The sequence below is a fragment of the Rana temporaria genome, chromosome 3, assembly GCF_905171775.1.
Source record: "Rana temporaria chromosome 3, aRanTem1.1, whole genome shotgun sequence".
Taxonomy (NCBI): domain Eukaryota; kingdom Metazoa; phylum Chordata; class Amphibia; order Anura; family Ranidae; genus Rana; species Rana temporaria.
Window position 1 is genome coordinate 311,768,621 of NC_053491.1, and position 14,618 is coordinate 311,783,238.

The 14,618-nt window shown below is 45.0% G+C and overlaps 1 protein-coding gene across 1 annotated transcript in view; it reads right to left on the reverse strand.

Moving 5' to 3' along the window:
• SRA1 (steroid receptor RNA activator 1) overlaps window positions 1-14,618 on the reverse strand; it is a 65,078-nt gene that overhangs the window by 1,152 nt on the left and 49,308 nt on the right. Inside the window, exon 4 of the mRNA XM_040344806.1 lies at window positions 5,431-5,539. Within this exon, the coding sequence (XP_040200740.1) occupies window positions 5,431-5,539 (109 nt within the window). The remainder of the gene's footprint in view (window positions 1-5,430; window positions 5,540-14,618) is intronic.

Below are 14,618 nucleotides of genomic sequence, written 5' to 3' on the forward strand. Positions count from 1 at the left end.
TATATATATATATATATATATATATAAAATCTTAGTAAGATATCGGGGTGATTAAGCTCTAGTGGTGCATACGATTTCAGGAACACGTGTCAGTCCAGACTGTATTTTAAAGGCTTAGCAGCCCACTTTTATTTAAAGGAAACAAAATTCAGAGAACATAACTGCAATTTGCCTCGCAGGGGTTCCACCATTAGTGTATAGTTCAAACTTCAGCCTGCTGGCTTACTCTCTTGCTTAGGCCTTTGAGCTTGTGCCACCAAATAGGCGTATAATTTGTTATATATAATACTGTTTCTCAACCATTTTCTATGTACCTTATGTTTTGTTTACATGCTGCAATCTAGTGACCCTTTGTGGTAATGCACAGTTCTGTATTTCTTTTGTTTGATCTATGGCACACTTCCTTTCTGTGTAATGCTCCACCCTTCTTTCTGAGTTTTGGTACTTCCTGTCTATGGAGACTGTTTACAGGCCACATGTAACAAGGGCACATGTATTCTGCATAGCAAGCTACAAACAGTATCATCTTTTGACCGCACAATACTACAACCTGTTCATCTGCTGTAACCTGTCATCTGATGTATTCTAATATTTGGATTAAAGCAACTTCTGTGAATGGAATCGGTATTGGTGAGTTCAAGCTATCTGATAAGAATTGTCCTCCGTGATTATATCTGCTTATACAGGCCAGGCATAGAGGTCTCACAAGGGATAAAATCTCTTCACAACAATCAGAGTCACAATAGAGCTGCTCCTCGGAGCGTATGCTCACGGTGCCAGCTGCAGCCTCTTTCTCCTAGGGAACATGGGTGTCCTCTTGACACTCAAACACAGACATTGTGTCTGTAGGGCAGAGTCCTCCTAACTCCTCGGCCAAACTTCCTGTCTGCCTGGTTGGAGCTCTCTCTCTAAGTAGGAGCTCTGCGGTCTAGTCCTGGGAAATATAAACCCAGCCCACAGGTGTGCAATCAGCATGCCTGTCTTTGTAAAAAACAGGCTGAAAATGCCAATATACATAGTAAAAATGGGGTCACCTTTTTCACAATATGTATATATATTACATATACACACATTGTATGTATGTATGTATGTATTACACACACATATATACATACAAATACACACAAATACACACACACACACACAACAAAAAAAAAACATTACAGTTAAAGGAGTTGATAAGGCAGAATTTTTTTTTTATCTGTGTGTAGCAGCCTCCCCAGCCCCCCCTAAGTACCTACCTGAGCCCCTTCTCTCTCCAGTGATGTCCACGATCCCCTCAGCCCTCCAGGACATGCCTCCTGATTGGCCGAGAGAGAGCAGTGGTGCCATTGGATTCTGTGGCTGTCAAAGTCGGTCAGCCAATCAGGGGAGAGAGGGTGCAGGGCCAGGTCAGGGCTCCATGTCAATGGATACACAGAACACTGACTGAGCTTGGGTGGCCCCTGTAGCAAGCTGCTGGCTGAGGGGCACTCAAGGGAGGGGCTAGGAGCAGCGACGAGGGACCAGAGAAGGAGGATCCCAGGCTGCTCTGTGCAAAACCAACTGCACAGAGGAGGCAAGTATAACATGTTTGTTATTTAAAAAATACATAAAACACAAGCCTTTACAATCACTTTAACCACTTAAGACCTGGACCAAAATGCAGCTAAAGGACCAGGCTAGGTTTTGCGATTCGGGACAGCGTCGCTTTAACAGACAATTGCGCGGTCGTGCGAAGTGGCTCCCAAACAAAATTGGCGTCCTTTTTTTCCCCACAAATAGAGCTTTCCGCTTTGGTGCGGTTTTTATTTTTTGCGCTATAAACAAAAATAGAGCTACAATTTTGAAAAAAATCCAATTTTTTTTCCTCAGTTTATTTGGAAAGGACAGTTGCAGTTTGGGAGTTAAACACTGGGCGCTGAAGGGGTTATGTGTCACCTAATGTGTGTTTACAACTGTAGGGGGGTGTGGCTGTAGGTGTGAAGTCATCGATTGTGGATCCCTATAAAAGAGATCACACGATCGATGACACCGCCACAGTGAAGAACGGGGAAGCCGTGTTTACACACGGCTCTCCCCGTTCTTCAGCTCCGGGGACCGATTGCGGGACTCCAGCGGAGATCGTGTCCGCTGGTCCCGGAGCTTCGGACCAGGTCGCGGGCGCGCGCCCACGACCTGGCTTAAAGATCAACGTACATATACGTTGATGTGCCCAGCCGTGCCATTCTGCCGACGTATATGTGCAGGAGGCGGTCCTTAAGTGGTTAAGTAACCCATTATTGTCTCTCGTTGTTCAGAAGGATCAGCAATACAATAATGTATGACATATACAGGCTTGCATTTACAGTGTTAATTGAAAAAACTATATGTTGCATAATTGGAGAATATACAGAGGACAAATAGATCCTGAAAAATATAAGGGAGTCAGTCACATCAGGGACCGTGGGGGGGTACATGCAAACCACGGTCCTCGAATACAATTTGTCGGTGACCTCTATTTTAATAAGTGGCTCTACATATGGGTAGGTTTTGGTTATTCAGGGTTTTCCAGGTTTCTGAGGCTGTGGGAGCAGTTGGGGGGAGGCAGCTGGTATGGTCGCCCTGGGTGCAACTTTTAGAGGGGTGCAGAAAGTCCTGGGTGGGTAAAACTTTGGAACTGCAGCAGTAAAACACAGTACTGTGGTGTGCACAGGGCTGCCTTATGTCCTGACTCCCGTGTACAAATTTTGACTGTGTGTGAGAGGACTGTGGTCCACAGTCGCTGGGTGTTAGTGGGACTTGTCAGGGCAGGGCAGTCCTCGTCCCCCCCCCCCCTGTACAAGATCACCAACAGGTGATCTTCATGCATGGCTCTGCGATAATGGGTAAGTGGTCTCTCTACTTCCCTCCTCCCTGTGCTGTCATCATCCCCTTTGTATTGGGCTTTGGGTGTGACTCCCAGGTCTTCTGCTCTTTCTCTCTCCATGAGTGAGTTGGGGAGGGTCGCAGCTTTGCTGGAGTCCCCCTAACGTTGCAGGCAGGCTTGCTCAAAACTTTGTGCAGCTTCATATAACAGTTTCTGCAGGAGTGACAACAAAGATATCTAGCTTTTTCTCTTCTTCAGTCCTGCAAGTCAACTTTAGTTGCTGCTTTCTCGTTTGTTTCAATGACCAGAGACCCCTTTCATGTTCCTAGGAGGAATGGGGGTGCAGCAGTACAAGGGAGTTCTGCTTCACAGATCAGCCTAGTATTCTGGGGATCCTCCCTCTGCCCCCTTAGCTGAGCTATACTTTTTTTTTTCTTCAATTAGGCTTGGTATTAGAATCACAGAGAAGGCTTTGCTACTTCTTGGGTGTGTTGTCAGTGTGTGGACTTGGACTCTATTTCTATTTTTTTTTTCTCTGTCTTCCATGGCTTTTAGTGGTCTGGGGGCTTCAGACAGACCTCTTCTCAGTCTTCCCAGATCTGCAGCACCTTTCCACTACTTCAGAAAATGTATTTTAAAAAGGTATGAGAGTTGGGTTTAAACAGTCTATGGTTTTTCACAGCTTCAATTATTTGTGACCCTTTTCTTTTAGCTTAACCTTTCCTAGGCCAGCCTGTTCTTTGAGTAGTGGCTTTACTTTAATATGTTCAGGTTTTGCTATAAATTTGGGACATCTTGGTTTGGTGAGGATGGCTGGTGGAGGTGCTGAGCTAAAAGCAACAGGAATAGGAGGAGACTAGCCTAGGAGACCTGAGCTCTGCTACCTGGTCTGAAGTTTTTTTTTCACTCCTTTTTTCATTTTAAAGTAGAACTATAGGGAAAACATATTTTTTCTCATTTTGGACTGAGTAAGGGAGGATAATAACCCCTGTCAGCCCATTGGCCAAACAGAAAATCCCTGAAGACTAATGCCGCGTACACACCATCACTTTATGTGATGAAAAAAAATGACGTTTTTAAAAACGTCACTTTAATTGACTGTGTGTGGGGGAAAACGTCGTTTTATGTCTTGTAAAAAACGACCAAAAAAAATTGAAGCATGCTTCAATTTTATGTGTCGTTTTTCAAAAGTGCACTTTTTACTTCACAGAAATTGACCGTGTGTAGCAAAAAACGTCGTTTTCTAAGACGTTTTTTCATCCACGCATGCCCAGAAGCTACTTATGAAGCAAGCTTCAATGGTAAAACGTGGTGGAACGTAACCTCACTTTGCAAGATCATTGTGAAAAAACGATGGTGTGTAGGCAACTTCGTCTTTGAAAATTGAAGTTTCAAAAACGTCATTTTTTACTTCACAGAAAGTGTCGTTTTTTTTCATCACATAAAGTGATGGTGTGTACGCGGCATAAGAGAATCCCTTGGGGTCCCCAGATCAAGAGAACTAGTGTCCCCATTGGAAGATATTCATAATATTATAATTTTTTTCCCCTTTCTTTCTCTCATTGAAAAAACAAACAAACAAACAAACAAACAAACAAAAAAAAAGCCTTATTATACAGTTGCATTTAATGGTCATGGATTGGCTACAGTGCTACACGTCATCCTTATTACAAAGCAATTGGCTAATATGTATGGCCCTTTGTCTGGCTTGCAGAGTATATATTAAAAGCGGGAGTTCACCCATAACATTTTTTTTACCCTTAGATGGATGCTCATTTTGTCTAGGGGAATCGGCTAGTTGTTTAAAAAATCGAAGCTGTACTTACCGTTGTAGAGAGCGATCTTCTCCGCCGCTTCCGGGTATGGGTCTTCGGAACTGGGCATTCCTTCTTGATTGACAGTCTTCCGACAGGCGCATCCATCGCGTCACGAGTAGCCAAAAGAAGCCGAACGTCGGTGCGGCTCTATACTGCGCCTGCGCACCGACGTTCGGCTACTTTTGGAAAATCGTTACGCGATGGATGCGACCGTCGGAAGCCTGTCGGAACACTGTCAATCAAAATAGGAACGCCCAGTCCCGCAGCCCATACCCGGAAGCAGCGGAGAAGATCGTTCTCTACAACGGCAAGTACAGCTTCGATTTTAAAACAACTAGCCGATTCCCCTAGACAAAATGAGCATCCATCTAAGGGTAAAAAATCTTATTTCCAGGTGAACCTCCACTTTAAGTTCTGTCCTTAGGGAATAACAAAGGTTTATCTAAAATCCTGTGATTTGTTTTTTACTGTCTCCCTAAAAGGGGATGTCATTTAGAGAGATGAGCTCAATAAACTTATGAAGATTCACTCTGTAGTCTGGTGACTTTCTTAATTATAATAATAATAAAACATATGTATAAAAAAATCCTAAAATGTACCATAAGGGGTTGAATACTGTACTAGTGAAAGGGACTAAAGTCCACGAGTTAGGGGGCGCAAATTACTTGCTTGATGACACCTGCAATTCATCAACAGAGGTTTGCCCTAAGCAAAGGATACAAATCTATCTAAACTGCATCTTTAATTTTAGTATTAAAAGATAGAAAATGTGAACAGGGTACCTACCTTTTACCAATATTCCCATTCTTCTCCGCACAGGACTTGATAGCTTCCCACTGTTCCACATTTCTTCCAGCATGGCAAGTCTCTTGCTTATATCAATAAACACTTGTCTCTGGAAAATACAACAATTCACATATGAATTTTAAAACAGCAGACTGAACCATTTTAACAAATGGTCAACACATTTGCACTGTTAACTGGATCTATGACAGTTTGAAAAGCATGTTAGACTTTTGAATATAAAAGCCCAATGCTGCATGCTTATTGACAACCCGAATACACTGAAAAATGAAGATGGTCTTGTCTCTGCTAGAAGAGAGGAGTGCATATCTCCAAGTTGCGCACTGCTAAAAAAGGGCTTATGAAGTGTTCCCGCGCATAGAGCTTGCCACCTGCTGGGTGGAAGTGGTAAATATTATTCACACATTTTAAGACTACCTGACTAAAAAAACAATATTAACATGTTTAAATATTATTTTTAGTATGTTAATATTTTTAGTGAACCCCCCCCCCCCCCCACCCACAAGAAAACCCCCAAAAACATGCTTTTTAAACATCTGTTTTGGCCAGCTATCAAAAACTGCAGTGTATTTGTTAAACAACTGTAGAGATGCAAACAGGTAAAGCCACCCAAAGTAGAGAATGTAGTGTTCAGTTTAAGGTACCCATATAAATGAAATGACAATTACTAGTTTCCTCCAGGTCGGACACAAATGTATGCGTAAGTGGAGTCACTAACGTCTGAGATCCTCCACTGTGGAACGAAAAAGGTTCTTTATGAAAATGGCATTCTATGAGGAGGGGGAGAAGACGGGCCGCCTGCTAGCTAAAATTTGCTCGATCCCAACAACAGTCACCGGCTATTGGCGCCATTCGCGCATCTAATGGTAAAATTATTAATTCTCCCAACGCCATTATATCCGAGCTGGCCGCTTTCTATGAGGACCTGTACGGATCGAGAGAGGCCTACTCGGATGAAGATTTGGCCACATATATGTCCCATATTAATCTACCCTCGCTGACTGCTGAGGCACGACGACAACTAGATGCTCTGAATACTTTGGAGGAGCTCCAGGGGGCGGCCTGTTCTTTTCCCACATGTAAGGCACCTGGTGAGGATAGTCTGCCTATGGAGGTGTTTACTCATTACGGGGAGCATTTATTGCCAGAATTACTGCAAGTTTTCAATGCCTCGCTTGAGGAAGGGGTCCTCCCTGACTCTATGAATAGAGCCAACGTGATCCTACTGTTAAAGCCAGGGAAGGACCCGACCCGGTGGACCCTGGTTCTTATAGGTCTCATTGCTTCAGAGCGACGTGAAGATCCTGGCTAAGGTCCTGGCACTTCGGGTCAATGGGATTGTGTCCTCAATTATTTACCAGGATCAGGCTGTCTTTATGCTGCAAAAGTCCACGGCTACTAACTTACGCAGGCTTTATTTAAACATGCAAATTCAGGCAGACAATGGGGGTCGTAGGGCTCTGCTGTCCCTAGATGCCAACAAGGCATTGACAGTGTCAGATGGAGGTACTTTATGGGCAGTGCTAGTCAGGTTTGGCTTTGGAGACCGTTTTGTGGCGTAGACTAGGCTACTCTATGCGTCCCCTCGGGCGACCATTAGGATGGTGGATAAAATTTCGCCTGCTTTTGCTCTGGGTAGGTGAACGTGGCAGGGATGCCTGTTGTCTCCCCTGCTCTTTGCGATTGCTATAGAACCTCTGGCGGCCTTGATAAGATCGAGTGCCCAGATAGGTGGTTTCCGGTATGGAAATCTTCACGAGAAAATTATGCTATACGCAGATGACATGCTGCTCTTTTTGGAGGACCCTAACCTGTCACCTCCGGGGGTTATGTCCGTCATAACACAGTTTGGTCACTTCTCAGGCCTGACCATTAACTGGTCCAAAACTGCCCTGTTGATGTTAGATGAGGATCAGGAGGTGGTCCTCCCGGCCTCTTGTCCCATCCCGGTGGTTAACAGTTTCAAATACCTTGGTGTACAAATATCACCCAAACTCTCAGAGTACTGCTCCCTTAATGTGTACCCCTGCTGTCCCGCTTTAGGGATAAAATCAACACTTGGAATAACCTTAAAATGTCACTGGCAGGCAGGGCTAACCTGATTAAAATGATTCTAATGCCCCAATTATTGTATTCCCCGGTGGTTATACACTTAAAAGTTTTCAGAGTGGTGAACACACTTTTTCGGAGATTGCTGTGGAATGGTAAGGCCCCCAGGATCAGGCTGGAGCAGCTTCAGCAGGCTAAGGATAGCGGAGGGTTGGCGGTCCCCAACCCTTGGCTGTACTACATTGCTGCCCAGTTGCAGCATTTGGTGGGCTCTATGGCTCGGGATCCGGTAGGCTCGGCGGCACGGCTGATGCTGTTTGCTTCAGGAGCTGAGACCATCCCCCTGGGCTTGGAAGCACAAATGTTTCTTAGGTCCAACAAACAGAACCCGACAATGGCGTTAATTAAAAAAATATGGAACAAGGGTAGGCAGCTCCAGGGGGTGCGGGGGTTTATAGACCATAGCCCAATATGGGACAACTGCTCATATATGGAGTTGGCTATATTACAACAGGGGCCCCGGTGGAGAGCCTATGGGGTGACATTGCTGTCTCATATATTCTACAATGGTAGGCCATTGTCGTTTCCTGAACTGCAGGTTCGTTTTGACCTGCCGGCCACTATGTGGTTCCCGTACCTTCAGCTCTGGCATGCTGTTGCGACGCAGGGAGATGCGGGGGAGTGGACATTGTCGCCCACTCCGGTGTTTCACGTGCTGCACTCTACCACTGAGACTAAAGGGATTATATCCCAATGCTACAAAATGTTACTGTCCGAACACTTGAGGGCGTACCCATGTAAGGCACTTTCTTCGTCCCCAACCACTTGCTCTCTGAATGTGGTGCAAAAAGTTTCCCAATTATATATACTATTAAGAGTGCACTACACTATAGTGAGATTACATAGGATGGGTAGACTGGCGGACCCGCTGTGCTGCCGGTGTCAGCAGCATGATGGGGACCTTGTACATCTCCTGTGGCGCTGCCCAAAGCTACACAGGTATTGGAATGGAGTGGTGAGGACAATTAACTCTGTGTTCCAGACCAAGATTCCCGTCGACCCTCTGTGTTGTCTACTGGGGGTGCTGGAAGAAGTGGTTCCTGAGGAACTGACTAGGGTGGCAATCTCTAGAGCGCTGTTCCAAGCTAGGAAACTACTTTTAATGGGATGGAAGTCCACATCTCCGCCCACCCACAATGGATTACTCATGTGGGGAACACTCTGATTATGGAAAAATATATATACCAGCATAGGAGGTGTCCAGGCAGGTTTGAGCGGATATGGTCAATGTGGCTGGATACGCCAGGTTTGAGCCCCAGGGAGCTTGTCATGACCAGACTTTTATGATGTCTATAGGGGGAAAAAGTAATTGGTGCCGTGATAGTATGTGAACCGAGTTGATCTGTATCATGGGGGCATGGAATAGTATCTGGTGGAGTATGGAGGATGTTGGTTGTGGGGGGCATGGAGGGCAAATGTCTATAAATGTATGCTGTACATTTAATTGGGTCTATTATCCGCCTGTGCATTGGAAAGTGTTGCTGTTTTTGTATATGTTCAATAAACACCTTTTTGATAAAAAAAAAAAAAAAGTGGACTCACTGACTCCAACATAGAACATAGTTGAGCAGAGTCTGAGCTAGGCAGAGTTTGGTTGGGCTCAAACAGCCATCTATACGGACCCTAAATGGTAACTCCACTTTCGTGGAAAAAAATAGCAATAAAAAAACAAAAATAAAAAAATGTATATAGCAAAAACAATTGCTACACAAGTAATATTGTACTTGAATGTTATTAAAAAATTACCTTTTCTTTTCAGTCTGTAATTTGTTCTGTACCCAGATGGTAGATGGGATGCCAACCCCCCCCACCCAGAAATGTAATTTCCTGGTTGTGTGATTGGCTTACTGATTTTCCCAGAACTCTGCACTAAGATACAAGTCAAATTCTGGCCATCCTCTGCATGCTCCCAAAGCGAAATCACGTCTAAAAGGGATTCAGACCCTGCCACTTTCCTTTTTAGAACCCTGCAAGTACAGCAGCTGATTGATAATTATAAAGTCACTCCCATCCACATTCACTCTATACATGGACACAGACAAACAGTTATTGCTTCAGAATAACAAAAGATAGGAATTTGCAACAAAGTTTGGTAAAATCCCTGCAATGTACATAGATCACCCAGAGGTAGAGCTGCACGATTCTGGGAAAAATGAGCATCACAATTTTTTTGCTTAGAATAAAGATCACGATTCTCTCATGATTCTCGTGGCGTAACATCATCTTACTGTTTAGTTTTTAAATTCATTAAAGGAGCTGTAAAGGAAAAACATTTTTTGCCTAAAATTAATGTCTGCAAGGTAGACAGACAGAATAGTGTAATGATTCTGTTAAAAAACGAGTAAATACCTATTAAATTCCTTCATCTATATCACCTCCGGCATTCTAGTTTCTGTTCTCTCGTTCACTTCCTGGTTTGCATCGTTCATTCATGTAAGAACTACATTTCCCAGTATGAATTGTGGCACGCCCAGTAATTCACACCTCCTTGAGGTCTCTAACATGTAGAGAGCGTCCTGCCGCACAGATGTAGTTCCCAGGAGTGGGTGAGCACGTTACTGACCACCGCAGTAAACCCTCCCGTCACGGTGGTCAGTAAAATCAGACAAGCAGGAAGTGAACAGAACAGAGAACAAATAGAGCAACTTCTGAGCAAAAACGAACAATGAGGAAGTGAAAAGAGGAATGTCTGCAGGTAAAGGATCCTTTTTATGAAAAAAAATGTTTTCCTTTACAACCCCTTTAAAGTGTATTTTTCCCCCCAAAAAATGCATTTGAAGGACTGCTGTGCAAATACAGTGCGACATAAAATTAAATATTGCAAAAAAATATTGCAACAACCACCATTTTATTCGATAGGGTCTCTGCTAAAAAAAATATATGTTTGGGGGCTCCAAGAAATTTTCTAGCAATAAATTATGATTTTAACTCAAAACCAACAGCTGTCGGCTTTAGCAGAGAACTCTGTATAGCAGGGATATGCAATTAGCGGACCTCCAGCTGTTGCAGAACTACAAGTCCCATGAGGCATTGCAAGATTCTGACAGCCACAAGCAGGACATCCAGAGGCAGAGGCATGATGGGACTTGTAGTTTTACAACAGCTGGAGGTCCGCTAATTGCATATGCCTGCTGTATAGAATCGGGAAAATGCTTTGTGAAGATCGTGAGGGGGAAAGAATTGCGATCTCAATTCTTGATGATTAATCGTGCAGCTCTACCCAGAGATTGTTTTTCTTCTCAACAAAAGTGGAATCACTTTTTAACATTAGGCATCTGCGTCTGCCCCTCTACTAAATCTCAGTAAATGACAGCACAGTTAGTACAGAAGAGTTGAAAACTTACAAAGCATCTTCATGCTCATGCTGAGGAGAGGTACAGTTAAAGGATAAGTTTGCCTTTTTTTTTTTTTGGAAAAATAATAAATGCACATCTTTTTGCAGGTAAAAAAAATGTGCATTTGTTATTTTAACTAGGAACCTGGAAAGCATTTCACCTGCATCAACAGATCGCAGGTGCCATGCAGGACTCGTACAAACGGACAGATACACTGATAGTCCGTAACTTGCACGAGCCAGCAGTTACACTGACAGGAAAGCTCAATGAACTACCTAGAGCAGGGGTGCCCAACCTTTTGAAGGCCGAGGGCCACTTAAGTGACTTGGTAAACAGTCGCGGGCCACAATGAGCAGAGTGGGCAGAGGACAGGTCTGAATCCAGTCTGCATATGCAAAGCAGACACAGGCACAGCCCAATCTACGCTATGGGCCCTCTGATCTAATAAAATAGAAGAAGATGAATCCACTTCTGTTTTTTAGCAGATGGGATTGGAGGTAGGCGGGTGTAAATGGACAAAAAACGGGGTTACTTACCGGTAACATCCCTTTTCCAGGAGTCTTTCAGGACAGGTACTGTAGAGAGACACAGGCTCCTCCCCTCACAGGAAACACCGCCTTCCAATTAGGAATTTAAGCCTCATCCTCCCTCAGCTCCTCAGTTTTTTCCAGAGTACCTCCGGCCAGCTGGGGAGACACAAGAACACGTCATCAAAGTATAATATTTCATCTTACCTGACGGCCTCGTCTGATGAGTTTTCATAATATCCCCTACAACAAAGAGGGTGGGTACCAGTGCTGTCCTGAAAGACTCCTGGAAAAGGGATGTTACCGGTAAGTAACCCCGTTTTTCCCTGTTCGTCTTTCAGGACAGGTACTGTAGAGAGGATAAGCGAGCACCTTACCCTAGGGTGGGACAACTGCTTGCAGTACTTTGCGTCCAAAAGCCTGGTCTTTGGTTGAAAGTAGGTCCAGTCTGTAATGTTTTACAAACGTTGAAAAACTAGACCATGTTGCAGCCTTGCAGATCTGCTCCGGGGAAGCACCAGCACACTCTGCTTGGGAAGTTGCTACTGCCCTGGTGGAATGAGCCTTGATACCCTGTGGAGGCTCTACTCCCCTAGAAGAATAAGCTAGAACAATGGCTGCCCTTAACCACCTGGCTATCGTGCGTCTAGAAGCCCTGGACCCTTTCCTGGACCCAGAAAATAAAACAAACAGTGAATCAGCTTTCCTGAACTGACTCGTGTAATCCAAGTATTGTAGGACACACCTCCTAACGTCTAGGTTGTGAAACTTGTGTTCCTGTTCCCTCACAGGATTTGAACAAAAAGAAGGCAATGTTATTTCTTGACTCCTGTGAAAATTAGAAGCTACCTTTGGTAGAAAAGCCGGATCTGTCTTAAAAATGATGCGATCCGGAAAAACTTGAAAAAAGGGGGCCCTAATAGATAGGGCCTCGAGTTCGCTCACTCTCCTAGCAGTAGTGATCGCTACTAAAAATACTGTTTTGAGAGTGATCACTTTTAAACTACAATTGTCTAAAGGCTCAAATGGTTCTACTGTAAAGGCCTGAAGAACCAATGAGAGATCCCAAACTGGGAAGTTGGAGGTTTTTACAGGTCTCCGTCTACTCAAAGCCTTAAAAAATCTAGAGACCCAGGGGTCACATGCTAGTTGTTTTTCAAAAAATACACTTAGTGCTGACACTTGACCCTTCAGTGTGCTAGTTGCCAGCCCTTTATCAGCCCCAGCTTGTAGAAATTCTAAAACAGCCACAGAGCTGTTGACACTGAAGGAGCTTTCTGCGCACCAGACGTTAAACCGTTTCCACACTTTTTGGTAAATGGCTTGTGTCTCCTTCTTTCTACAGCTTAAGAGTGTTTCAACCAGGCGTTCTGAAAACCCTTTGCCCCTCAGCAGCTCTTCCTCAGAAGCCCAGCTGCCAGATTCCACCTCTCTACCTGCGGGCAGCAGATTGGACCCTGTAAAAGGAGATCCTCCCGGATTGGTAGAATCCAAGGAGGTTCTATCGATAAACCTTTCAGGATAGAGAACCATGGTCTCCTGGGCCAATGAGGTGCGATGAGAATCAGTGTTGTGTTCTCCCCCTGCAGTTTCCTCAGGACTGCTGGTATTAGAACCGGAGGGGGGAAAGCATAACACCTGGAGAACTGCCAGGTTTGGGCCAGAGCGTCCACCGCCAGAGCTCCATCCCACCTGTTTAGGGAAAAAAAGAGCCGAGTCTTGGCATTTTCTCTTGAGGCGAATAAATCCACCTCCGGGAGACCCCATCTTTGAGTGATCGCTCTGAAGACTTCTTGATTCAGAACCCAATCGCCCTCCCTCAGTTTCTTCCTGCTGAGGAAGTCTGCGACCTGATTTAATTCTCCCTTCAGATGTATGGCTGAGAGGGACAAGACATTGTCAGATCCCATAAGGACTTGCTCCTGGTGCCCCCCTGCTTGTTGACATAAGCTACTGCGGAGGAGTTGTCTGTCCTGACTCGAACATGCTGTCCCTGCAGCTCCTTCTGAAAGGCTTTGAGGGCTAACTCTATCGCTTTTAGTTCTCTCAAATTCGAAGATTTTTGCGAGTCCTCTTTTGCCCAGCGACCCTGTGTCAGAAGGGAGTCCAGGTGTGCTCCCCAACCGGAGCCACTGGCATCTGTTGTCACTGTTCTGGAGATCGGGGAGATCCAATCCAGGCCCTGTAAAAGGTTCGCCCCCTTCCTCCACAAAGGGACCTCTTGATGTGAGCCGGTATGGATATCAGGGAATCCAAGGAGTCCGGTTTGTGATCCCAAATGTTCAGTATGAACAGTTGCAGGGGTCGGTAATGCAGGTCTGCATTACCGACCCCTGCAACTGTTCATACTGAACATGCCCACTGCACTGCAGGAAGAGAAGATGTTAATAACCCCAGAGCTGACATGACCTTCCTTATCGGAAGCTGGCCGCTTCTCTGAAGAAGTGATATTACATTGTCCACCTTCTGAACTTTTTCTGTTGGGAGAAAAGTCATCTGTCTGGTTGAGTCCAGTACATATCCCAGAAAAGTGACTCTTTGGGAGGGCGTCAGGCTGGATTTTTCCAGATTGAGTAGCCAACCTAAGTTTTCCAGAATCTCCTTTGCTACCTGGAGGTCCTGGGACAACCGTGTCGGGGAGTCTGCAAAAAATAGCAGATCGTCCAGGTATGCCACCACCAGGATGCCCTTGAGACGTAGAAAGGCTAGTACCTCCACCATCACTTTGGTGAATATGCGGGGGGAAGAGGAGAGCCCGAAGGGGAGTGCTTTGAACTGTAGGTGAAACGTCCCTTCTCTGGACCTCACGGCCAGTCTGAGAAATCTCTGATGGCATTCTGCTATTGGGATGTGTAGGTAGGCATCCTTTAGATCTATGGATGCCATGAAGCAGTTCGGAAGGAGGAGCGTCCTCACGGAATAGATAGAATCCATCCGAAACCGTTTGTACGTGACCGAGGCGTTTAGAGGTTTTAAATTCAGTATAAGCCTGAATTTCCCTGAAGGCTTGCGGACCACAAATATGTGGGAGTAGAAGCCCTTTCCTATCTCCTCCGATGGAACCCGAACTACCACCTCCTGATCCTCCAACTCCTGAAGAGAGGAGAGCAGAGCCACAGATTTTTCTTTGCACTGCGGCAAATTGGTGACTAAGAGTCTGGATGGGGTGGGACTTGAGAACTCTAGTCTGTACCCTCTC